Source organism: Falco peregrinus, chromosome 19 (assembly GCF_023634155.1).
Source record: "Falco peregrinus isolate bFalPer1 chromosome 19, bFalPer1.pri, whole genome shotgun sequence".
Lineage (NCBI taxonomy): Eukaryota > Metazoa > Chordata > Aves > Falconiformes > Falconidae > Falco > Falco peregrinus.
The window spans coordinates 2,471,518-2,495,657 of NC_073740.1; the positions used below are offsets into that span (position 1 = coordinate 2,471,518).

Here is a 24,140-nt window from a genome sequence, read left to right on the forward strand (position 1 = left end):
GCAGGTAGCTGGGGCAAGAAGGGGTTTATTTACAGGGGGGGCGGGGGGAGTCACTGGAAGTCACTGGCGTCGATGTGGAGTGGGGGGAAGTCGGTGGTGAAGAGGGAGCTGACGGTGGGCAGAGCTGTGTCCTCAGGCTGCGGCAGGAATGGGTCGCGGGGGTTCAGGAGCGCGGCACTGCCTGCGGGATGGGGAGAGGTCAGCGCTGAGGGGACACCTCTGTCCCCCACCCCGACCCCGGCACTCACCTGCCAGCCCGGGGTCCAGCCCCTCCAGCGTCCCGTCCCTGGCCTCCAGCATGTCGGGCATCAGCTCTGCCGCCTCCAGTGTCTCCAGCGTCCCCGAGTGTGGCTGCAGCACGTTCTCCAGGGACTGCAGGAGCTCCTGCACATCCAGGCTCCCGGGCAGCGGCTCCAGGTCCCTCAGCTCTGGTGGCAGTGTCCCCTGCTCCTCAGGGACCAGCAATGTCCCCTGACCCTCAGGGACAGGCAGCAGCTCCACAGCCCCCGGCACTGGTTGCAGCACCCCCGTGTCCCCAGCCACCGGCTGCATCGTCCCCAAGTTCTCTGGTCCCACCTGCAGCATCCCTGTGTCCCCAGCCACCGGCTGCATCGTCCCCAAGTTCTCAGATCCCACCTGCAGCATCCCCGTGTCCCCAGCCACCGGCTGCATCGTCCCCAAGTTCTCAGATCCCACCTGCAGCATCCCTGTGTCCCCAGCCACTGGCTGCATCGTCCCCAAGTTCTCAGATCCCACCTGCAGCATCCCCGTGTCCCCAGCCACCGGCTGCATCGTCCCCAAGTTCTCTGGTCCCACCTGCAGCATCCCCGTGTCCCCAGCCACAGGCTGCATTGTCCCCAAGTTCTCGGATCCCACCTGCAGCAGCCCCTGGCCCTCAGAGACCAGCTGCAACACCAGCTGCGGCTCCATGGCCCCGGGTCCCACCTGCAGCATCCCCTGGCCCTCAGGGACCACCTGCAACACCAGCTGTGGCTTCAGGTCTCTGATCCCTGGCTGCAGCAGCTCCGAGACTCCCGATCCCACCTGCAGCAGCTGTGGTGGGTCCAAGACTTGGGACCCTGGCTGCTGCATCACGGAGACCCCAGGCTGCATTGTCCCCGGGCTCCCAGCCACCACTTGCAGCATCCCCAGGTTCCCAGAGGTGACCTGCAGCATCCCCAGGTTTGTGGCCACCACCTGTACTGTCCCTGGGCTTGAGGGCTGCAGCGTCCCCAGGTTCCCAGAGGTGACCTGCAGCATCTCTGGGCTTGTAGCCACCACCTGCACTGTCCCTGGGCTCGAGGGCTGCAGTGTCCCCAGGTTCCCAGAGGTGACCTGCAGCATCTCTGGGCTTGCGGCCACCACCTGTACCGTCCCTGGGCCTGAGGGCTGCAGCGTCCCCACGTTCCCAGATGCGACCTGCAGTGTCCCCAAGCCCCTGGGCTGCAGTGTCCCCGAGCTCCCATGCTGCAGTGATGCCAGGCCACCAGGCTCCTGTGTCCCCAGGCCACTGGGCTGCAGCTGCAGCATCTCCAGGTTTTCCGTGGTAGCCACCAACTCTTCTTCTGTCTGCCACGACTCATTTGCCTGCCTGCAGGAGAGATGGCACGTCGGGGTCAGGGTCGGGGTCAGGGTCAGGGGATATGAGGCTGCAGGTGAGAGGGTCCCCCTTCCCCCGGGGCCACAGAGGGACCAAGGCATCCCTCTGCCTCACCTGGAGGACACACGGATGAGGCGCCGGTTCAGGTATTTCTTCTGCTCCATCAGGTTTGCTGGGGACAGAGAGGAGAGGTCAGAGTGGGTGGCCGGTGCTCCCCCCGTGCTTTGCCGTCGCCGTCACCGCGCCATACCCTCCTGCCGCTGGCTGTAGTAGGGCCCAAAAGCCTCATCGCGGGGAATGTTGGGGTACAGGAACTGGAGCGGGTTCTCCGGGATGTTCTCCTCCACCAGCAGCTGGTAGTCGCGGATGATGTCGGGCAGCGCCAGGGATTCCAGCTCAGCCGTGGTATAGGGAACCACTGCCCGGAAAGCAGGGGGTCCTGCGGGGGAGGGGGGCATCCCGAGTCAGTGCCCAGGGCTGAGGCCAGGGTGAGGGGCTGGACCCCTGGGGGGTGGCACACTCACCACTCTCGGGGTGCTCCACCCAGGTGCAGGTGACCCCCCCCAGGACGCTCTCGCTGAAGCGGATCAGGAACGTCCCCGTCCGCTTCCCCTTCAGCAGCTTCTTCTCTTGCTTCCGACTCACAAAGCCCAGGATGAGCCTGGGGGAGACACCATCAGCCCCCGCAGCCCCTGGCTCCCCCGGCCCCCCAGCCCTGCTCCTACCCAGCCTTCCAGAGCTGCTTGAGGTGCTCCTGGAGCAGCCCCAGGATCCCGTCCAGCCAGGCCCAGAAGGAGAAGCCAGCGGCACCATCCTGCGGGAGAATGGGGGGTGAGCGGGGCTGGGGGGGCCAGGGCTGGGGGGCCGGGGGGGGATGCGGCCATGGGGCCAGGGGGTGATGGCAGGGACCGGGCCAAGGGGGGGATGGCAGGGATGGGGACGGGGGTGGGATGGGGCCAGGGGGGGACAGTGGGGGACAGTGCCAGTGGGGGACAGAGCCATGGGACCAAGGGGGGATGGCAGGGATGGGGACTGGGGGTGACAGTGGGGACAGAGCCATAGAGCCAAGGAGGGATGGCAGGGAAGGAGCCGGGGGGGGAACAGGGCCATGTGGCCAAGGGGGCTAGTGGGGATGGGGCCAGGGGGTGGACGGTGGGGACCAGTCCAAGGGGGAATGATGGGGACAGGGACAGGGGGTGACAGTGGGGACAGGGCCAGAGCCATGGGGCCAAGGGGGACTGGGGACAGCCAGGGGGATGGGGCCAGGGGGGGATGGGGCCATGGGGCCATGAGGTGATGGTGGGGCCAAGGATGGCAGGGATGGGGATGCGGGGGACAGAGCCATGTGGCCGGGGGGGCTAGTGCGGATGGGGCCAGAGGGTGATGGCAGGGATGGGCCAAGGGAAGATGGTGGGGACAGGGACAGGTGAGGATGGGGCCATGGGACCAGGGGGTGACAGTGGGGACAGGGCCAGAGCCATGGGGCCAAGAAGGGATGTCAGGGATGGGGCCAAGGGGGGCCAGAGCCATTGGGCCAGGATGGGATAGTGGGGATGGAGCCAGGGGGTGATGGTGGGGCCTGGGCCAAGGGGGAATGGGGCTGTGGTGTCACAGGGGGACGGGGCCACGGGCACCACTCACCTTGGAGAACTTGGGCCAGGCCACGGTGCTCTCCGGAGATACCTTGGAGCCTTTGAGGCAAGAGCAGGGTGAGGGGGGTGGCACGGCCCCGGCACAGCCCCGGGAGACCAGGGGCTCCACCCAGCCTTACCGAAGAGCTTCTCAGCCAGCATGAGGAGGTGGTCCTTGCTCAGCCCCCGCTCGGCCACGCTCTCGAACTGCCAGCTCAGCACCTCGGCCAGCCGGGGCCAGGGCGCCGGGGGCGGCGCGGAGAAGAACTGCTGCTCCTGCCGGAGACGGGGTGAGCAGGGATGGGGACATGCACCAGGGCAGGGGACCAGGATGGGACATGGACCAGTGAACATGGACATGCACTGGGGTGGGGGACATGGATGGGACAGGGATCAGGGGATGGGGACGTGCAGCAGGGCAGGGGACAGGGATCAGGGAAGGGGGACATCCACTGGGGCTGGGACCAGGAGACAGAGACAGGGGATGGGACATGGACCAGAGGATGGGGACAGGGAACAGGGGACAGGTACATGCACTGGGGCAGGGTATGGGGAGCAGGGAATGGGGACATGCACCAAGACAGGTTGGGGACGGGGCCACAGGGTTGGGACAGGGTTGGGACAGGTTGGGACAGGGACAGGGACCAAGAACAGCAGGGAGAGGTCATGGGGAAGGACCAGGGACAGGGACCAGGACCAGGACACTGGGATGGAGACTGGGCGAGGAGCAGGGACAGGGATGGGACACCAGGACAAGGGCAGGGGGAGACAGGGCAGGAGACAGCAGGGTTGGGGGTGGTGGGGAGTGGCACAGGGCCGGGGGGGTCCCGCTCACCTTGGGGTCACAGCTGAGCATGTTGAACCAGAGGATGGAGGCCCAGGCGCTGGAGAGCTGGTTGTTGTTGGAGATGATGACGAAGGGCAGCGTGGAGGTCTGCAGGAGGAGCTGGGGTCAGGCTGGCAGCCCCCAGCCCCCCCTGCCCCCCCCCCAGCCCCCCGGCCCCCAGCCCTCGCCTCCAGCTCCAGCTGCAGCCCGCAGTAGGCGTACGCCAGCGTGAAGGTGATGAGGTGCAGCTCCTCGGTCACGACCAGGGGACCCTGCGCAGAGGTGGCACCATGAGCACCGCAAGGCACCGGCCGCCCCCGCGCCCCCCGGAGCCCCCAGCCCCACACCCACCTCGCCGACGCCTTTGCTGCCCTTGCCCGACCTGCTGTCCTTCTGCTCCTTCAGTGTCTGTGGGGCAGGAGAGGGTCAGCCTGGGGTGGGGGCTGGGGCTGGGCCAGGGTCCTCGCCCCGCTCCCCTGCCCCGTGCAGGACACAGGGGTCTGGGTGGGGGTCCCTACGAGGTACTGGAAGTCGCAGACCAGCCCCTCCTGGGGACAGTCCCCTGCCAGGAGGGTTTTGCTGCTCGACGTCAGGATGTTGAACTTGCGAAACCTGTGGGGCACAGGGAGGCCATGGGTGGGGGGCCGGGAGCCCCGGGGAGGGGGCGCAGCCCTGCCCACCGTGTCCGGCGTTCGCTCGGCTCTCACCCTTTTATCTTGGGGGGGGTCCCTGAAAGAGATAACAAGGAGTCAGCAGGGAGTGGGGTGCAGGGACTCCCACGGCCAGGCAGGGGGGCCCACCCCAGGGGTCCTGACCTGTCGATGTGGATCTTGGCCTCCATGCGGTGGTTGCGGTCATGGAGGCGGACGAGCAGGCGAGCACGGGCTGAGAACTTGCTGGTCGTGCGCAGCACCAGCGGGCGCTTGCAGGCGTTGGGCATGCTGGGCTGCTGCTCCACCACGAAGGCTCTGGGAGCACCGGGGGGGGTCAGGGCTACCCCAGCCCTGGTCCCCCCAGCCCCCCAGCCCCGCACTCACCTCCGCAGCAGGTAGGTGAGCAGCTCCAGCAGCCGCCGCTCCAGGAGAGGGGTCTCTGCCTTCAGCGGGTCCCGCTCGTAGCTCACCTTCTGCCGCAGGTCCCCCAGCGCCCGCAGCAGCTGCAGCAGCTGGAAGAGCCCCTGGCCCAGCTCCGTGAACCTGTGGGTGGCACGGAGCTCAGCGAGGGCCGGCTGTGGCCCCCATCCCCTGGGCCCTGTCCCACCCCGGCCCCACCAGGTCTCCAGGGGTTGCAGGCGGGTGTCCACAGGGGCCCCCAGGCAGGCACGCTGCTGCCGCTCCTGCCAGGCCTCCAGCTCCTGCTGCAAGAAGTCCCGAAGCGTCTCACTGCGCCCCAGCAGCTGCTGCATCTGAGCCAGCACCTCCTGGGGAGAGATGGGAGCCTGAGCGGGGAGAGTAGGGGGGTGGCTGTGCCCCCCCACCCCCCAGCCCAGCCCCCAGCCCCCTCACCCGCCGCTGCCGGTCCAGGATCTGCAGCTTGGCCTGGAGGGCTTGGATCTGCTGGGTGTACTGGGGGTCGTTGGTTCTGTCCTCGCCTGTGGGCAGGGGGGGGCATGGCGTGGGGGGGGCAGGGCAGCGTTGTCCTGCATCTACCCCCGGGGGGGGCAGGATTGGGTCTTACCTGGCCGGTAGTGCAACTTGAAACAGAAGTCAAAGGCGTCCTGCATGTCCTCCAAGTGCCGGAAAGCGCGTTCAGCCTCCTGGGGAGCAGAGGGGGGTGAGAGGCCAGGCAGCCCCCAGGGGCCTGGGGGTGCTGGGGGGGGGGGGGGCGGGGGGGGGGCATTACCTGCAGGGCTGCATGGAACTCGGCCAGGCGCCGCTGGATCTGCTGCTCCCGGTTGCTCTCTGGGGGTGTGCTGGGGGCCGGGGGCAGCCCCCCCCTGCAGGAACACAGCACGTGGGGCAGGGGCTGGCAGGGCCCCGTGGGGCAGGGGGCAGGGGGCTGCCCTACCTCTCCCCCTGCTTGCCCCAGGCGCAGGATCTGCCGCTCCTCCTGCAGCAAGTGGCCACCAAGTTGGCCAAGTTGTCCGGACACTCCTCGAACTCAGCCTGCAGGAGGGGCTGGGGGGGTCAGCGGGGCACAGAGACCACCGCCCCCCCCCCTCCCTGGCTCTGCCACCCACCTGAAGGTCACGGCGAGCCTTGCGCAGGTTGTGCTTCAGCATGAAGTCCTCATTGCCCATCCCCAGGCTGCCCAGGTGCTCATCCAGCAGCGCCAGCAAGGAGTGGAAGAGCATCCGCGCATGGGAGGAGAGCGGCTCGGCCGCCTGGCGCCTGCAGCACCATGGGCTCAGCACCAGTCCAGCACACGCCACGGTGCAGCCCCCAGCCCCAGCCCCCAGCCCTGTTACCAGTTCTGGCTCTCGATCCAGGCAGCCAGGCACTGCCGCACCGCCATGGGCAGTGCCGACCCCGCGTACAGCTGGTGGACCTGCTCCAGGTAAGCGTTGGCCAAATTCTGCACCTCCTGCCACTGCGCCATGCTGGGGGGCGAAGGGGCGTCAGGGTGGTCCCACTGACCCCCGGGCCACAGCGCAACCAGAGGATGTGAAACCAGCACCCGCGCACCCTGACCAGCACCCCTGCACCCCACGTACCTGCCTGCAGGACAGCAGCCCCGGGGGTCCCTGGGCTCCTCTTCAGCCACGGGGGGTCCCACAGGTCCCTGGGCTCTGGCTTGGCTGTGAGGGGTCCCGTGTGTCCCTGGGCTCCGGCTCAGCCACAGGGGGTCCTGTGTGTCTGTGGGCTCGGCCGTGGGGGGTCCTGTAGGTCCCTGGGCTCAGCCGTGGGGGGTCCCAGGGGGTCCCTGGGTTACAGCTTGGCCGCGGAGGGTCCCGTGAGTCCCTGGTCTTTGGGGTTGGCTGTGGGGGGTCCCAGGGTTCCCTGGTCTCCAGGCTCAGTTGTGGGGGTCCTGGGGGTCCCTGGGCTACGGGCTCGGCTGTGGGGGTCCCGGGGGTCCCTGGGCTACGAGCTCGGCTGTGGGGGTCCCGGGGGTCCCTGGGCTACGAGCTCGGCTGTGGGTGGTCCCGGGGGTCCCTGGGCTCTGGGTTTGGCCATGCAGGGTCCTGGGGGTCCCTGGGCTCCTGGCTAGGCTGTGGGGGTCCTGGGGGTCCCTGGGCTCCTGGCTAGGCTGTGGGGGTCCTGGGGGTCCCTGGGCTCCTGGCTAGGCTGTGGGGGTCCTGGGGGTCCCTGGGCTCTGGCTCGGAGTGGGCAGCGGGAGCCCCGCAGGCTGGCAGCCCCCTCCTGGGGCTGGACGAAGGGCTGAGCTGCGGCTGAGGTTTCCCACTCGGGCCCAGACCCCCCGGGCCAGAGCCGCGGGGCCGGGGGCACCCCCCCTGCAGCACCCCAGGCCCCCTCCCAGAGACACCCCTAGACTGCTCCCCCCTTGCACACCCAGGCAGGCCCCCTGCACCCCAAGTGTCCCCCCTGCAGGGATCGCGGGGGGTGGGTGCCCCTATACACCCCCGCCCCAGGGGGACACCTCCAACGGACCCCCCCGAGGGCGACCCCTGCGTGCCCCGACCGGGACCCCCTGTCTGCACTCCCCCGCGGCCCGGCCCCAGCGAGGCTCCCCGGTCCTGAAGCGGCGCCCAGCAACTGGGACCCCCCCCGGGACCCCCCGGGACCCCCCCGGAGCCGCTCTCACCTCGGTGGCCGGGGCAGGAAGGCGGGGAGGCCCCGCCCCCCCGGGCTCTGCGCAGCCATTGGCGGAGAGCGGCGGCTAGGCCACGCCCCCAAAGCCGGGCGCGGCGTTTCCAGCGGGGATGCCCACTTCCCCGAAATGACGTCAGGGGCGGGGCCGGGGGCGGGGCCAGCAGGGAAGGACGTGGGGGAGATGGCAGCGCCGGGCCGTGGGACGGGGACGGGCCGTGGGGACAGGCCGGGGGGACAGCGAGAGGCGGTGGGGACAGAGGCAGGCTGGGGGGATGAGGACAGAGCCGGGGGGACAGGGACAGACCATGGGGTCGGGGAGAGGATGCAGGGACAGACCAGAGGGACAGGGGTAGGCCACAGGGATGGGGACAGAGCCGTGGGGATGGGGACAGGCTGTAGGGATGAGGACAGAGCTGTGGGGACAGGGACAGGCCGTGGGGATGGGGACAGGCTGTGGGCACAGGGACAGGCTGTGAGGCAGAGACAGGCTGCAGGGACAGAGCTGTGGGGACAGGGACAGGCTGTGGCGATGGGGACAGGCTGTGAGGACGAGGACAGGCTGTGGGGATGGGGACAGGCTGTAGGGATGAGGACAGAGCTGTGGGGACAGGGACAGGCTGTGGGGACAGACAGGCTGCAAGGGCAGAGCTGTGGGGACAGGGACAGGCCATGGGGACAGAGCTGGGCTGTGGGGATGGGGGACAGGCTGCAGGGACAGGGACAGAGCTGTGGGGACAAGGACGGGCTGTGGGGATGGGGACAGTTGGGGGACAGAGAGAGGCTGCAGAGATGGGGACAGAGCCATGGGGACAGGGACAGGCCATGGGGACAAGGACAGGCTGTAAGGACGGAGACAGGCAGAGGCTGCAGGGATAGGTGGACAGGCCATGGGGACAGAGACAGGCTGCAGGGACAGGGTCAGGCTGTGGGGATGGGGACAGGCTGTGGGGACAGAGACAGGCTGCAGGGACAGAGCCGTGGGGACAGGCTGTGCAGGAAAGAAGAGAGGCTGTGGGGACAGGGACAGTGCCATGAGATTGGGCTGGACTAAAGGGACAAGCTGTGGGGCCAGGGCCAGAGCCATGGGGACCAGGACAGGCTGTGGGACAGGGCTGGGGCCACAGGGACAGACCATGGGGACAGGCTCTAGGGCAGGGCCACATGTGCCAGAGCTGGGCAGGCTGGGACAGGGACAGACCACCACGTGGCTCCAGCGAGGCCAAGGTCCCCGTGCCCCAGGGCAGGGTGTCCCGCACCGACCCGACACCGGGCCCCCCCCCCCCCCAGACAGGGACAGGGACACAGACATGGGCCCGGCCACCGCATGGGGCTTTATTCAGACGATGAGCACGGGGCCGCTGTGGGCAGTGGGCGCTGGCGGGGCGTCCTCGTCCGCGGTGAAGTAGCCGATGAGTGCCCGCACCCCGGCCTTGAGCCCCGGCTGGAGCCCCAGCTGCAGCCCCAGCGCCACGGGGCTGCTGGCCCCAGCGGTGATGGCGGCCAGCCCAGCGTAGCCCAGGTCCTCGGCCACCTCCAGGGCCCGCGTGGAGGCCACGACCTCACAGCCCTGGAAGGCGTAGTAGAGGCTGGTGCCCAGGTTGTAGAAGGTGCTGACGCCTGGCACCCACTCCAGCACCTCGTGGGCCTCCCGCTCCCCCGGCGGGTCGCAGGCGTCCTCATCCTCCCCGCCGGCGCCGGGCGACGTGGCGGCACGGCAGCAGCCAGGCCAGGGCGCTGGTCCCCGGGGGCACCCGGACCCCCTCGGCCGAGGCCGCGGCTGGGGTGGGGTGGGTGCTGGCGGTGGGTCGCTGGAGCCGGGTGGGCACCCCGCAGAGCCGCGGCGGGGCAGAGACCCCTGGCTGCACCAGGCTGAGGAGGACAGACAGGGCCTGGGGGGCCGGGGTGCCGCGCAGCCGTGCCAGCCCCCGCAGCAGCGCCGCAGCCATGGTGGGGCCCAGCTCCTGCGACAGACCCAGCACCTCCGCCTCGGCCTGGGGCCCGCAGGCGGCCCCCGCTCAGCGCCAGCGCCATGGCAGCGCGGGCCAGGGCACGGAGGGGCAGCGGGAGCCGGGGGAAGCCGGGCAGGGCGTCGGGGCGAAGGTCCTGGCAGGAGAAGTTGCCCTCCGGCAGGGCCCGCGGCGGGACGTGCTCTGCCAGCTCTGCCAGCAGCGCCCGCGCCGCAGCGGGGTCACCGGCCCCCGGCCCGGGGAGGGCGGCGGGGAGGACGCTGCCCCCCAGGATGAGGAGGAAGAGTGGGAGGAAGAGCAGAGCCCGGGGCATGGCGGCAGCTCCAGGATGGCCTGTGGAGATGGCAGAAGGGGCAGAACCCCATCAGCCCCCCCCCCCCGCCACAGCCCCCCGCAGCCCCCCAGCGCCCCAGCTCACCCGCTCGCCAGCGCCGGCGTCCCCTGCCCCGTCCAGCCGCGGCGGGCTGCCCCTGCGGCCCCTTTATAGCCCCCGTTATCGGGAGGCGTTGCGACACGCCGGGCCTGGCCCTGTCCCCTGGCGCGGAGACAGGGACATAGGGACAGGGCATTTCATGGGGACAGGGCAGCTTGCAGCCCCCAGGACCTGCCCCCCCCCAGACCCACGCAGGCAGCGAGGCTGAGAGCTGCGTTTGTTTATTTGGTCTCTTTCCAGATGTAAAAAAACGTTGGGGGAAAAAAACTCACCAAACATAAACAGCTGAGGGAAAGAGGGAGCGTGAGGGAAAAGAGGGAGATCAGGGTAAAACGGGAATGGAGACACTGGGGAAGGGGACAGGGGGGTGGCAGCGCCACCTGCTTTTGCAGCACCCTTAAAAACAGCTTTAAAACCTGCAGAAAACTCAGAAAACAGCCCAGGACCTGGGCAGGGCAGGGCCCAGGGAACCCCTCAACCCTCTTCCTCTTCCTCTTCCTCCTCCTCCAGGCGTCGGACACGCTTCCGCCTCCCCCGGGGCTGCAGGTCCTCGTCCTTGTCCTCGTCCTCCCAGGAGCGGGGGGCTGCGGGGGCCAGCTCCATGCCTGAGGGGGGAGGGAGCGAGGAGGGGGCTGAGGCCCCCGGCCAGTGGATGTGGGGGTACACCCCTGCGCCCCCCGCCGTCTCCCCTGCCCCAGCGATGTGGCAAAGGGGCCAGGGACGCGTCCACAACCCAGCAGTGGCCCATGCCCACCTCCTGGTGACACCCAGAGCACCACAGGGGAAAAAGCCCCTGAGCCCCCCCTAGGAGAGACCAGGGAGGCCAAACGCACCCAAGCTGCCATCATCCTCATCCTCACTGTCGAATTCCCGTTGCCTCTTGGTGCCTGGCCGCGCCGGGTTGGGGACGGGGACAGGCTCCTCGCTGCAGCAGTGGGGACAGGGGCTGGCACCGCTGGGAGAACCCAGGGGTCCATGTCCCCTCCCTAGCCAGGGAGGGGACCCCCCCCAGTGTCAGGGAGGGGATGCAGCCGCGGGGGGGGACGTTCTCACCTCTCTGAGTCGGACCCTGACCCCAGCCGTGCCGGCAGCTGCTCTGCTGATGGGCACAAGAAGAGGGGCTCAGCGCTAGCTCCACAGCTGGGGACCCCCAGCCTGGTTCCTGCACCCCCAGCCCAGCCCCTCACCTGGAGCAGGGTCCTGGGGGCACCTGAGTGGCTCCAGCGGACCCTGGGGGGACCCTTGGGGGCTGTGGTGGTGGTGGGCGATGGAGGTGGCGATGGAGGTGGCCATGCGGCGGAGCTGCTGAGGAGTGATGGCAGCCGGGATGCGCCAGAAGGATTCCTGGGCAGAGAGGGGAGATGCTGCAGGGCCACGCCAGGAGCCAGGGGACAGGGATGGGGACAGGGACCTCACTTGCTCGTTGCTGGGGGGCCGGAGCCCCAGCTGCCGCAGCAGAGCCCGGAAGCGCCGGTCCTCCATGGCATCCTCATTCTCCTCTGAGAGCGGCACCAGCGGCACAGGGTGGGACACACCTGGGCCAGGACCGCTGTCAGCCCAGCCCTGGCCCCCCGCCCCCAGCCGCTGCCCCGGCCCCCCCCCCTGCTCACCGTCCACCTGGCGGTCCTCAGCTGTCCTCCTCAGGCAGTTCTCCAGCCACTGCAGGGGCCCAGCCAGGCCTGGGGACAGGGGAGGGTGAGACAGGATCTGGCCCCAGAGCCAAGCCCGACCGGGGGACTCAGGGCCCCTTACCCACCTTCCTGATGCAGGCGATGTGCCAGGCCCTGCCCGGCCCCTTCCTCAGGTGTCCAGTGCTCGTCCATGGGGCCTTCCTCTGCTTCATCACCATCCTCATCCTCCTCCTCGCCGTCACTGTCCTCTGCTGAGCTGTCCTGGGCTGGCACCGCTGGGGTGCCTGCCGCACCCTGTGGGGACCAACAGTGTTTGGGTGCCCAACAGTGTTTGGGTGCCCATGACGGGGACAGCACCCGCTGGGCACAGCCCGGGCCCCCCAGCCCCCCATAGCAGCCCCCCATACCGGCACAGGGACGTGGCCCTTCCTCCGGCGCTTCTTGTACAGCTCCTTGCGCTCCGACACCAGCCCCAGCCCCAGCAGCTTCTCCACCACACGAGCCCGTGACCGCCGCGCCGTCAGGTGCCTCATGATGTTCCCCAGGACATCTGCAGGGAGGCGGATCAGGGTGGGGGGCTACGGGGGACTGGCCCCCACCCCAACCTGCCCCAGCACCGCTCACCCCTCTGAGCCCTGGAACTCCTCAAAGAGCCGTGTCAGCTCCTCCTCCTGCTCCGGCGTCCACAGCACGATGCGGGTGCCCTTCCTGGGGAGGGGGCACAGCTGTCGGTCCCTGCCCTGGGGTGAGGCGGCTGCCCTGGCCCAGGGGGTCCCCCCCATGGGGGTCCCCGACCCACCTCTCCCGTGGGAAGTCCTTGGCGCTGCTGGCCAGCCCCAGCCGCACCAGCTGCTTCACCACCTGCCTCCGCGTCCGCCCGGGCGCGGGGAGATGGGCCAGGATGGTGGTGATGATGTCCTCGCCTGCAGGAGTGGGAGGCTGCAGGGACAGAGCCCCTGCTGTCCTCCCGGGCGTCCCACTGCCCAACCCCCCCCCCCGCCCCGGTACCTTCCACCTCCTTGTACTTCCAGTACAGCTCCCGCAGCTCCTGCTCCTGCTGGGGGGTCCAGGGAGGGACTCGGCTCCTGCCAGCCCTGGGCAAGGGTGAAGGGAAGGGGAGGGGAGGTGAGGGGAGGGGAGCAGCCGCCTCCCTGCCCCCCCTCACCCCTCTCCCTGACCCCCCTCACCCCTCTCCGTCCTGCAGGGAGCCATAGCCCTCGGTCATCTCACGGATGGCCAATGGACTCTTCCAGAAGAGCAGCTCCACGAAAGCCTTCTTGTTGGTGGCCGCCAACGCAAAGAACTTGCCCAGGATGAACTTGGCCAAGGCCACCAGCTCCTGCGGGCAGAGGGAGGGAAAGTGGGGCTGGGGGATGCTGGGGACAGACCCCTCCCCAGGAGCCTTGGAGAGGGGGGGTCCGAGCCCCGGCTGACCTGGTACGCGCCGGCAGCGGGGTCGTTGAGGAGGCGGTGGAAGAGGGTGAAGAGGGAGAGCTGGAAGAGCAGGGCCTCCATGTGCAGGTCGCGGGCCAGGCGGTGCAGCAGGCGCGCGGCGCAGTGGTTGGTGTGGGGGCTGTTGCGGGCGTACCCCCGCAGCAGCACCACCAGCGCCCGCACCACGGGGGCACAGGCAAACCTGCCCCGGCAGCCCCCGTCAGTGGGGCCGCCCTGGCAAGAGGTGCCACCCCGGACCCCCGGGACCCCCCAACCCTGGCCCCTCTCACCGTTTCAGGTAGTCGAGGAAGTTGAACTCCTTCTCTGACACCTGCACGGTCTCTTCCTCCTCTTCCTCCTCCTCCTCTTCCTCTTCCTCCAGCTCCTCAGTCTTGGGGGGCGCGTGCCCTGCAGTGGGACAGTGCTGAGGGGCCGGAGCGCTGCGGCCAAGCCCACCGTTCCCGGTGCCACCGCCGGGGACTCACCAAGCAGGGGAGCAAAGAGGATCTCCCGCAGCAGCTGCATCTCCTCCGGCGGCCCCGTGTCGGGGGTTCCGAACACGTCCCCTTCAGGCCAGATGTCCCTGGGGAGAGGGGGACGGGCTGGCACCATGTCCCCGTGCCCCTGCCTGGGTGTGGGATGGGAACTGCGGTGCCAGTACCTGGCGGAGCGGAGCAGGCGCAGGGCTTGGGGGGCTCGGGCACCCCGCAGGCACCCCTGGATCTGCAGCAGAGCCTCTGTGCGCTGCTCCTCCACCGGCGTCTCTGAGGCAGCATCAAAGGGCACCACATCCTCGGGGAGGGGCACTTCGCCCTGGGGTGGGACACTGTCACCTTACACCCTGCAGAGACCCCCAGTGCCCCCTGCGGGGCCAGATCCTTCCCACTACCTGCAAGCAGGCCTGGAGCTGCGGGACCAATCCTGCCCACAACTCCTCCAGCTCCGCGGTGCTGGGCGGCTGCGGGGCGATGGCTGCGGGCGCCCGCGGCTTCTTCTTCTTCTTCCGCACACGCTTGCTCTGGGGGGCAAGAACGGGGTCAGGAGGGGCTGCCTGACCACCCAGGGATCCCTCCCGCAGGGCAGCCACATCACACCTGCACCACGAGGCTGCTGCGGCCCTGGCAGAAGCGCTCCAGCATGCGGAGGAACAGATGGGCCGTCTCCACCAGGTCCCGCAAGAAGCTGCGCGGCTGCTTGGTCTCGTCGAACTTGCGGAAAAGAGTGAGGAAGAGCTCCCGGTACTCCATCAGGTAGAAAATATTGCCTGGGGAAGAGATGGTCAGCCGGGGGCGGGGGGTGGGGCTGGGGTCAGACACCCCCTCCCCAGCCAAGGATGGGCAGAAGGACAGATGGACTCACTCTTGATGACCTGGCTGCTGTCCCGCACCGCCTGCTCGGGGGACCGGTCCATCTCCTGCACGGTCCGCAGCAGCTCCTGGTACGCCTTCAGGGCCAGGTGCATCCTGGAGATGGGCAGTGTCAGGGCACAGCCCTGCACCTGGGGGGGTCCCACGCACCGGGGAGGGTCCCAGGCACCCACCTGCGGGCCCAAGTTGCTGCCCTGCACCCGGGGAGGGTTCCAGGCACTGGGAGGGGGATCCCAGGCACCCACCTGCAGGCCCAAGTTGCTGCCCTGCACCCGGGGGGGGGGGCGGGTCCCAGGCAGTGGGGGAAGGGTCCCACGCACCCACCTGTGGGCCCAAGTTGCTGCCCTATGCCTGGGGGGGGTGATCCAGGCACCCTGGGGGGTGCTCCAGGCATGGCGAGGGGGGTTCCAGGCACCGGGGAGGGTCCCAGGGACCCACCTGCGGGCCCAAGTTGCTGCCCTGCACCCGGGGAGGGTTCCAGGCACTGGGAGGGGGATCCCAGGCACTGGGGAGGGTCCCCGGCACCCACCTGCGGGCCCAAGTTGCTGCCTCCTTCTTATCCATCAGCGCCATCTCATAGTAGGTGGTGAGGTTCTGCTCGATGAAGTGGAAGGCGCGGACACTCACCGTCTCCGACACCAGCTCGGGGCGGAAGCCCCGGCGGCGGTTGAAGGCCATGAAGAAGGCGGTGGCCCACAGGTAGTAGGTCTCGTCATGCTGCTGAGCCTTCTCCCGCACCAGCTGGTCCTGGGGGCAGCAGGGGAGGCTCAGTGGGGGTCCCACAGCCCAGGGAGGGGGTCGCGGTCCCTCCACAGCCCGTCACCTTGACCAGGAGCATCAGGCGGTTGTAGCAGCTCTCCAGAAAGTCCTGGCAGAAGCAGCGCAGGAAGAGCCGGACGTTGCGGGCAGAGCGGCGGGGGGTCTCGGTCTCAGGGGCGGCCTGGCGGCGCCGCGGCACCCGCCGTGTCTCCTTGCCCATGTCATGGCTGTAGCTCTTCAGCTGTGGGGGACAAGCACAAAGCAGCCAGACTGACACCGCAGTGTCATCACCCCCACGCCCCCCTGCCACATCCCTGTCCTCACGTTGTGGAGCCCTTTGTGGAAGATGACGTCCCGGTCCCCGATGGCCTTCAGGCCCTGCAGGACATAGGAGCCACCGAAGCGGGAGTGCCTGGGGCAGGGGGACACAGGCTGAGTGGTGCTGGCCGCACCACAGGGGTCCCAAACCTGCCATGGGGATCCCCCCTCCTCACCTGGATGGGCGCTGCAGTGCTCGGGCCCTCTTCTCTGCCAGCTCCCGCTGCCGCAGGGTCTCCAGCTCCTGTATGTCCTCCCCATGCTCGGCAGCCGCCTGCCCCTGCCCCAGCGCCGCCAGCTCCTCCGCACTCTGCGGGCAGTGCCGTCAGTGCTGCTGGGGGGGCTCCTGGGGTGTCCCCTAGCCCACCGCCCCTGCCCTGGCTCACCTGGTCGCGGAACATGAGGGAGATGATCTCCAGGACGTGCAGGGCCCATTGCTGCTCTACCTGGGCGCTGGCCAGGAACTTGAGCAGGTCATCCATCCCACTCATGTGCAGCGCCCACAGCACCCGGTCGTGCACACTGGCATCGCCATCCACGCCCTGGGGGGGCGGTGGGCAGGGGGCTCAGCAGGTGGGTCATTGGGGTCCCTGGGGGGTTACCAGGGCCCCAGACCTGCCAGGTGACCAGGGAAGGACCCCGGCCCAGTACCTGCTCCTCTGTGGGGTCTGGGGGGATGTGGAGCACATTGCGCACCAGCAGCAAGATTCTCTCGATCAGCAGCATGTCCTCATCTTGCCGCTGCTCCCAGTCCTGGGGCGACGGAGCCGTGAGGGTTCCCCACAGCACCCACGGGGACCCCAGCCCCACTCAGCGGGGACGGAGCCCACAGTCCCCAGGAGCTGCATGGGGATGCAGGACTCACCAGCTGCAGGAGGTCGTAGAGCTTCTCGCTGAGCACTCCAAAAACTTTCTCACTGGCAAAAGCCTGCAGAGACCCCCCTGCGTGAGCGAGGGGGATGGGGGTATAGGCAGAGCCCCCCACCCAGGGTCCCCTCCCTGGGCAGACTCACTTCTTTGTAGGCCTGGAGGTAAGACAGGACCTGGAGAAAGTGGTGCCGGGAAGTGGCATCTGACGGCACTTTGCCAAAGCAGAGCAGAGCTGGTTGCGTCAGGTTCACCATCAGCCTGCGAGAGGGCAGGGTGAGGCCGCATGGGACTGCCATCCATGGGGACACCCTGTGGGGCCACCCCCAGCCCCAAACCTGCCCCCCCGGTACCTAATGACGGCATCGAAGAGCACCTTGTCCTGCGGGTACTGGACCAGGATGGGCAGAAGATCATTCTGCAGGATCTGTGCTGCTCCCAGCTGCTGCCGGATATCCCGGGTCTCATCCTCATGGCGCAGGTACCGGATCAGGTCCTTGACGCTCTCTGGCAGGGGCCAGGGCCGTGAGCTCCCCTGCTGCCCCCGGCCCCTGCCCCCCCCCCCCCCCCATCACCCCACCTACCCAGGCAGTCGGGCTCCCGGTGGTAGACTTCCCCTTCCAGATAGCCCAGGGCGCTGCAGGTAGCCAGCAGCTCGCAGTTCATCATGTACCAGTCCATGCAGCGCGGCGGGGCGCTGGGGACCGCGGGCCGGGGGCTTCTGCGAGACGGCCGTCAGCGCCACCGCCGGCTAAACCCCCCTCCCCGTTCTGGGGTCCCCCGGCCCCCCCTGGCCTATACCGGGCTCCCCCCGGTTCTCCCCCGACCCCAGCTGCCCCAGGGCTCCCCCTGCTCCCTGTCCCCCTCCGGCTCCAGGCCCCGGGCCAACACGGCGGCACCCCCGGGCCCCGGTCGATCTCTCCCTGTTCCCAGGACCCCCGCCGCTCCCGGCGCCCCCCCCCCCCGCGACGCGGAGGCACCCCGCCGGGGAGCCCGAAGCCCGACACCCGGGCCCCCGCCGGCCCTGGGCCCCATCCAGACACGGGGGCCCCCCCCCGGCCTCGGGCCCCCCCCTGGCCTCGGGGCCCCCCGCTCACCGCCCGCCCCGTTCTCCGCCGCCGTCGCGGCCGCGCGCCCGGGAGCCGGCGTGGGGGCGGCGTTACACAACCGCCCCAGTTTCCGCGGCGAGAGGCCCCGCCCCGCCCGCGGCCTTCAAGCGGTAACACCTACCGAGCGCCGCCGCTGGGCCCCACACCCTCCCCCATCGCCCGCCACGGGCACGAACCGGCGACGCAGTAACCCCCTCCCCCCTTCCCTTGGCCTTCGCACCCATCCCCTACTACCCCTCCCCCAGCGCTGTGGGGGAAGCCCCCCCACCCTGCGGGGAGGTAGTACGCATGCGCGCCGTTGCCCCTTTAAGTGCTGAGGGGGCTGCGGCGCGGCCTCTCCCCGGGGGCGGGGCCTCCGCTGCAGGCGCGGGAACCGCTGGCGGTGGGCACCTCCCGTCAGTCCCCGCGGCGGCCGGGGTTCGGTTCCCCACCCCCACCCACCCCCCTCCGGTACCGTCCCCTCCCGTTCCCCGGTGCCGAGCACGGCTGCGAGCAGTTACCAAAATAAAAGACCAGGTTTAATTCACCGAACACAGAAGTCCCGCCGCGGCGGGGCGGGGCGGCCCCAGCCCGGTACGGGCGGCCCCGGGGGGGCCGGGGGCCGAGTCCCGGCCGCGGGGCCCCCCCCGCCGCGCCGCACACACACGCACCACACGCACCGCGGCGGCCCCGTCACAGCAAAGCAGCGGGGGGGGTGGGGGAGGCCGGGCCCGGCCTACAGGCCCTGCGTCTTCAGCTCCAGCGGCTCGGCCGGCGGCTCGGGGGGCGCCTCGGCGGCGGGGGGCTCTCCCTTGAGGGCGGCCAGGCGCTCGGCCAGGCTGCGCGGCCGCGGGCACAGCGCGAACTCGTACAGCACCGCGCCCAGCGCCGCGCCCAGCAGCGGGCCTGCCCAGTACACCTGCGGGGGGGCGGCGTGGGCACCGGCACCGCCACCCACCCCACCCCCCGCCACTCTCCCATCCCCCCCCCGGGGTACGGCACACCCCCACAACCCCCCACAACCCGCCCCCGCGGGGATCGGGCCCGGCCGCGGGGCACCCCCTCCCTGGAGGGGCTGTATGAGGGAGGGGTGGCTGTGTGTGTGTCCGTGTCCGTGTCCCCTCGAGATTTGGGGGTGGCCGGGCTGGGGGGGCTCCCTGTGCCCCAGTCTGTGCAGCCCCCAGCACCCTGGGGTGCTGCTGTCACCGGGGTGGCTCTGGCAGCTGCCACCCCTCGGCAGGGACCCCGCAGCTGGGGCAGGACAGGGACAAGCCAGGGGGGTCAGGGAGGGCCCAGGGTGGGACGGGGGGGGCCCCCCACCCCACTTACCCAGTGGTTGGCGAAGTTGCGGGTGATGACGGCAGGGGCGAAGGAGCGTGCGGGGTTCATGCTGGCGCCTGTGTAGTGGATCTGGGGGGGGGGGGGATGGGGCGGTGGGGTGCCGGCTGGCTGCCCCTGAGGCCCCAGGCAGCCCCCCAAGCCCCCAGGGGGGTCACACCAGGAGGGTCCCCATGGGTGCCCTTACCCCGAAGAGGTGGCCGAGGGTGAGGGAGAAGCCGACGGGCAGCGCGGCTGAGCCTGGGCGCCCGTCGTGGCGGTCGTCAAAGCTGGCGAAGACGCAGAGGACGAACTGGGCGGTCAGGAGCAGCTCCACCACCGTGCCCTGGCCCGGGCCCACGCCAGGGTGCAGCTGCGCGGGGAGGGGGCTCAGCACCCCACCGACCCCCGGCTGGCAGCCAGCACCCCACCGAGCTGGTCCCCCATTCCCCTGGCACCCCAAACCCCCTGCTGACACGGCTGTCACCCCCTCCACGCTCCCCACCATGCCCCAAACGCCTCCCGGACCCCCAGCCCCCACACCCACCCCCAAGCCCCAAACGCCTCCCGGACCCCCAGCCCCCACACCCACCCCCAAGCCCCAAACGCCTCCCGGACCCCCAGGCCCCACGCCCACCCCCAAGCCCCAAACACCTCCCGGACCCCCAGCCCCCACGCCCACCCCCAAGCCCCAAATGCCTCCCGGACCCCCAGCCCCCATGCCCACCCCCAAGCCCCAAAACACCTCCCAGACCCCCTAATCCTCCATTACCCCCCAGCACGTCAAGCATCTCTACACCCCCCCAATCCCCCATTACAATCCTGTGGCACCCCAAACCACCTCCTGGAGCCCCCCGCCCCATGGTACCCCAGCTCCACAAGCACCCCCAGCCCCCTGCCCCTGCTCACCGCGCTGAGGCCAAGGGTGCCGCGGACGGGGGCCGGTGTCACCCCGTAGAGCACGCCGGCCCCGGCCAGCGCGCCCAGCACCTGGGCCAGGAGGTAGCCCAGGGCACGGGGCAGGGAGAGCTGCGAGGCCAGCAGGAAGGCCAGGGTGATGGCCGGGTTGACGTGGCCTCCGCTGACATGGCCCAGCGCCTGCACCAGGGTGGCCTGGGCAAGCCCGAAGGCCAGGGCCGCCCCCAGGACACTGGGGGGGCCCGGGGCCCAGCGCAGGGAGGCCCCCAGCCCCAGCAGGGCATAGAGGAGGCTGCCCAGGAACTCGGCCAGGACGGCCCTCCAGAAGGAGGACGAGCGCAGCTCCCGCATGGCCTGGCCCCGCTGCCCTCCACGGCCCCGCTCCCCTCCCCGGGGGCCACCCGTGCCCACCTTTATAAGGCCCCCCCCGGGCCGGCCCCGGGGGTGGGATCCCACCGCTGCCACCCCCCGTTAACCACTTCGCTGCCCGGGGCGGGGGCTGAGTGATGTGCAACGAGGGGACCCCGTCCGCGGGTTCCCCCAGGGAAGCCCTGTGCCCCCAGGGTAGTGGGGACCCCCCCCCAGAGCTGCACCCCCCTCCATCCCTGGGGCTGCCTTGCTGGGGAGGGGCTCTGACCCATAGGTGCCCTTTGTGGGGTTGGGGGGACCCCTGCGCTCAGGGGGCCGGGGTCAGTGCTGAGGACTCCCACGCCCCCCCCCCCCCCCCCCAATATTTTGGGGATGCATTGAGGCCACACTGCTGGGAGCCAGGCTCCCCCAACCCCACACAGGGGGGGCCCTGGGTGCCCCCCCGGCCCGCAGTGGGGCTGGCCTCGGGGGGCTCCCCCCGCCCCGGCCCTGTTGTCTGCGGGAGGGTTATTCAGCCTGGCTTAGCGGGCACTAATTCCCTGGCCGGGGGGATTAGGGCCAGGCCCGGCCATTGGCGCCCGCCGAAATCTGCCGGGGCTGCAGAGGCCGCGACAAAGGGCTTTGCTGCGCTCAGCGCCCCGGCACGGGACGGGGTGGATGGGGGGTCCTGGCCCCCACCCTCGCCACGGGGCTGCTGGGAGGGGGCACCTGCCCGGGGAGCCAGGGAGGGGGCATGGCCCCAAGGGGGGGCCCGGGGGAAGACCCCGGTAGCAGGGTGTCCCCATGCCCTGAGGGTGCAGGGTGGGGGTCTTGCAGCCATCGAGATTCACCCGTCCCCCACAGCAACACTCCGCACCCACCTCCAACCCAAAGGCAACTTTAATCCGCCCTGTGGGGAGAGGGTGGGATGGGGAGGGGGGAGCTGGAGCCATCTGTGCATGGACCCCCCACCCTGCCGGGGGGGGCACCGTGTCCTGCGTGCCCCACGGCAGGTGCTGGGGTCTGGCGGGGACCTGGCGCTGGAGCCTCTGTGCCACCTCCCAGGGGCTGGGTCGGAGCAGGGGGCTGGGGGGCTCAGGCCGTGCCCTGGTCTCGCTCAGCCGGGGGGGCTGGGTGGCCGCGGGTGGAGGCTGAGGAGGGGGATGGGCTGGTGGTCTCCACCAGTGCCACGTCCTGGCAGGCGAGGCAGGCACCCAGCTTCTCCCGGGATGCGCCGGGGGCGAAGATGAACTCGTAGGAGAGCCCGGCCAGCACCGCACCCAGCACCGGCCCCAGCCAGTACACCTGGGGGGTGGGGGACATGTGTCAGGGGTGCCCTGGGGGGGGGCAGACAGGGTCGGGGTGCCCCGGGGGCAGGGTGGCTGCTGGGTGCTGCTCAAGGGATGGGTGGACCGGGGACCCCACACCAGTGCTGGGGACTGACTGGAGGAACCTTCTCCCAGCATCATGGGGAGCCATGGGGGGGTCACATTTGGGGTGGGGGGACCGGGGGAAGCCCATCCCAAGGATTGGGTCTGGGGGGGGACCCATGCTGGGATGGAGGGACCAGGAGGATGCAAACTGGGGATGGAGCCAGGGGTGACCTGTCCCATCAGGGGACTCATCCAAATGAGAGGAAGAGCCAGGGAACCCTGTCCTGGGGAGGTGGGGGTGGGATCGCAGGGGTCCCACACTGCAGCTGGGGGCACCCATCCCCACACTGGGGTCTCCGGGGGGGAGCTGGGGGTGCCACCAACTCACCCAGTGGTCATCCCAGATGCCAGTGACGATGGCTGGCCCCAGCGAACGCGCTGGGTTCATGCTGCCCCCCGAGAACGGCCCCTGTGGGACAGGGGGGTCAGTGCCAGCTGGGGACAAGCAGCCCCGAGGGGGTGAGTGGGGGTCCTTACCGCAGCCAGGGCACCGGCAGCCACAGCACTGCCCAGAGCCAGCCCACCCTGGGGGGCCACCTGGTCGGTGGTGGCAAAGGCAGCCAGCGCCAGCTGGAAGGTGGCAAAGGTCTCCCAGGCCAGGGCTTGTCCCGCCGTCCCCGCTGCGCTCACCTGCCATGGCAGCCTGGCCTCAGCGCCACCGCTGGGATGGGGACAGGGACGGGGATGGGGACACTCACCCTGGTGACAAGGCTGGTGTCATCCGGCAGCGCCAGGCGGGCGATGGCGGAGGCCAGCACAGCCCCGGTGCACTGTGCCAGGAGCCCGGCGGCCCCACGCAGGGCACTCAGCTTGCGGGTGCAGAGCAGGGCCAGGGTGAGCGCCGGGTTGGCCTGGGGTGCCCTGAGGGTGCAGACCAGCGCCCCTGCCACCAGACCCCCGGCCAACGCTGGTGCCAGGGGTCTGGGGTCCACTGAGGCGCCCAGCACCACTCCCCACGAAGATGAGCGTGGCCACAGCCTCCACCAGCACCCCCTGCCAGAAGCACCAGCTCCGCAGCTCCTGGGGGCACAGGGCAGTCGGGCATCACCCTGGTGGCACCACAGAAACCGGGTGCCACGGCCATGGGGTGCCCTGGTGACAGAGTGCCTTGGCGATGAGGTGGTGTGGCAATGAGGGGCCTCGGTGATGGGGGGCCATGGACCAGGATGCCTCAGTGTCTGGGTACCACAGCCATGGGGTGCCTCAGAGATGGGGGGCCATGCACCAGGATGCCTCAGTGTCTGGGACCACAGCTACGGGGTGCCTCAGAGATGGGGGCCATGGACCAGGATGCCTCAGTGTCTGGGTACCACAGCTACAGAGTGCCTCAGTGATGGGGGACCATGGACCAGGATGCCTCAGTGTCTGGGTACCACAGCTACGGGGTGCCTCAGAGATGGGGGGCCATGCACCAGGATGCCTCAGTGTCTGGGTACCACAGCTACAGAGTGCCTCAGTGATGGGGGACCATGCACCAGGATGCCTCAGTGTCTGGGACCACAGCTACGGGGTGCCTCAGAGATGGGGGGCATGGACAGGATGCCTCAGTGTCTGGGTACCACAGCAATGGGGTGCCTCAGAGATGGGGGACCATGGACCAGGATGCCTCAGTGTCTGGGTACCACAGCAATGGGGTGCCTCAGAGATGGGGGGCCATGCCAGCAGATGCCTTAGTGACTGGGTACCACAGCTACGGAGTGCCTCAGAGATGGGGGGCCATGCACCAGGATGCCTCAGTGTCTGGGTACCACAGCTACGGGATGCCTCAGTGATGGGGGACCATGCACCAGGATGCCTCAGTGTCTGGGTACCACAGCTACGGGGTGCCTCAGAGATGGGGGGCCATGGACCAGGATGCCTCAGTGTCTGGGTACCACAGCCATGGGGTGCCTCGGTGATGGGGGGCCATAGCAATAAGACACCTCAGCAACCAGCATCTCAGCAACAGGGTGAAGGGACCCCTCAGCAACTGGGTACCATGGTGATGTGGTGCCACCTCAACAGGGTACCATGGTGATGGGGGCATCTTGGCAATGGGTTCATCATGGCAACAGGAGCGCCGCAGCAACGGGGCCATCATGGCAGCAGAGATGGGTACCCTGGCTACAGGGGGATATAGTCACAGAGGTGGGTGCAGGAGCCACACCAGGGCCGGGGGGCACATAGGGACGGTTGTGCCAGGGCTATGGGCTGGGTGCTGACAGACTGCGGGGGTCTCTGTGAGTTAGGGGGTTGCTCACCCCCCTCCCCCCCACCCCCCCGCAGGGCAGGACCCCAGGGCCTTGGCTCTGGGGGTGAGCAGGGGGCTGAGGGGGAAGGGGCCGGGGCAGCGCAGCTCGCGGGGCCTTACCTCCCTGATGGCCATGGCGCAGCTGCAGGGCCGAGGAGAGGAGGAGAGCACGGAGGACACCCAGGGCAGGGGCACCTCCCACCCCCCCACCCCCCCCAAGCACTGCCAATCCCCCCAGTGTGGGGAGGGAAGGCCCCATGCTT

At 69.9% G+C, this 24,140-nt stretch overlaps 5 protein-coding genes across 11 annotated transcripts; all 5 read right to left on the bottom strand.

The window, feature by feature from the left end:
• Positions 1-7,796, bottom strand: STAT2 (signal transducer and activator of transcription 2). The gene is given in 23 exon segments (XM_055792211.1): positions 1-181; positions 249-1,591; positions 1,715-1,772; positions 1,851-2,039; positions 2,125-2,261; positions 2,326-2,414; positions 3,242-3,291; positions 3,372-3,507; positions 4,067-4,165; positions 4,246-4,329; positions 4,409-4,465; positions 4,576-4,669; positions 4,765-5,025; positions 5,095-5,253; positions 5,329-5,477; positions 5,563-5,648; positions 5,735-5,813; positions 5,900-6,111; positions 6,114-6,162; positions 6,237-6,387; positions 6,465-6,596; positions 6,711-6,886; positions 7,760-7,796. Coding segments are annotated over 21 exon segments (3,744 nt in total). The 5' UTR covers position 6,596; positions 6,711-6,886; positions 7,760-7,796; the 3' UTR covers positions 1-50.
• Positions 7,797-9,075: 1,279 nt separating this feature from the next.
• On the bottom strand, positions 9,076-10,332 carry APOF (apolipoprotein F). Its single transcript, XM_055792242.1, is given in 4 exon segments — positions 9,076-9,478; positions 9,480-9,779; positions 9,781-10,067; positions 10,153-10,332. Coding segments are annotated over 4 exon segments (1,113 nt in total). The 5' UTR covers positions 10,304-10,332; the 3' UTR covers positions 9,076-9,103.
• A 40-nt stretch (positions 10,333-10,372) lies between these two features.
• Positions 10,373-17,713, bottom strand: TIMELESS (timeless circadian regulator). 7 transcript variants are annotated; one of them, XM_055792236.1, is made up of 30 exons: positions 17,641-17,713; positions 17,128-17,264; positions 16,897-17,050; positions 16,690-16,804; positions 16,542-16,604; positions 16,328-16,429; positions 16,063-16,218; positions 15,853-15,986; positions 15,683-15,770; positions 15,423-15,599; positions 15,129-15,346; positions 14,592-14,695; positions 14,327-14,496; positions 14,122-14,250; positions 13,894-14,045; positions 13,718-13,815; positions 13,523-13,640; positions 13,233-13,434; positions 12,986-13,137; positions 12,807-12,892; positions 12,598-12,721; positions 12,424-12,506; positions 12,206-12,348; positions 11,924-12,092; positions 11,778-11,846; positions 11,584-11,702; positions 11,355-11,511; positions 11,221-11,263; positions 11,001-11,092; positions 10,373-10,799 (listed from the first exon to the last, which is right to left on the bottom strand). In XM_055792236.1, exons 2-30 carry the CDS (start codon positions 17,222-17,224, stop codon positions 10,642-10,644), a joined length of 3,672 nt encoding a protein of 1,223 aa, XP_055648211.1. In that variant the 5' UTR covers positions 17,225-17,264; positions 17,641-17,713; the 3' UTR covers positions 10,373-10,641. The 7 variants fall into 7 exon arrangements, with proteins under 7 accessions (XP_055648211.1, XP_055648208.1, XP_055648212.1 ...); XM_055792233.1 differs by having other exon boundaries at positions 11,001-11,122; XM_055792237.1 differs by having other exon boundaries at positions 10,373-10,772; positions 11,221-11,266.
• A 435-nt stretch (positions 17,714-18,148) lies between these two features.
• Positions 18,149-20,980, bottom strand: MIP (major intrinsic protein of lens fiber). The gene is made up of 4 exons (XM_055792240.1): positions 19,858-20,980; positions 19,157-19,321; positions 18,961-19,041; positions 18,149-18,550 (listed from the first exon to the last, which is right to left on the bottom strand). The coding sequence occupies exons 1-4, from the start codon at positions 20,215-20,217 to the stop codon at positions 18,368-18,370; spliced, it is 789 nt and encodes a 262-aa protein (XP_055648215.1). The 5' UTR covers positions 20,218-20,980; the 3' UTR covers positions 18,149-18,367.
• Positions 20,981-21,096: 116 nt separating this feature from the next.
• Positions 21,097-24,012, bottom strand: LOC106112404 (aquaporin-4). Its single transcript, XM_055792241.1, is given in 6 exon segments — positions 21,097-21,519; positions 21,976-22,056; positions 22,125-22,277; positions 22,346-22,600; positions 22,602-22,667; positions 23,998-24,012. Coding segments are annotated over 6 exon segments (780 nt in total). The 3' UTR covers positions 21,097-21,309.
• Positions 24,013-24,140: the final 128 nt, after the last annotated feature.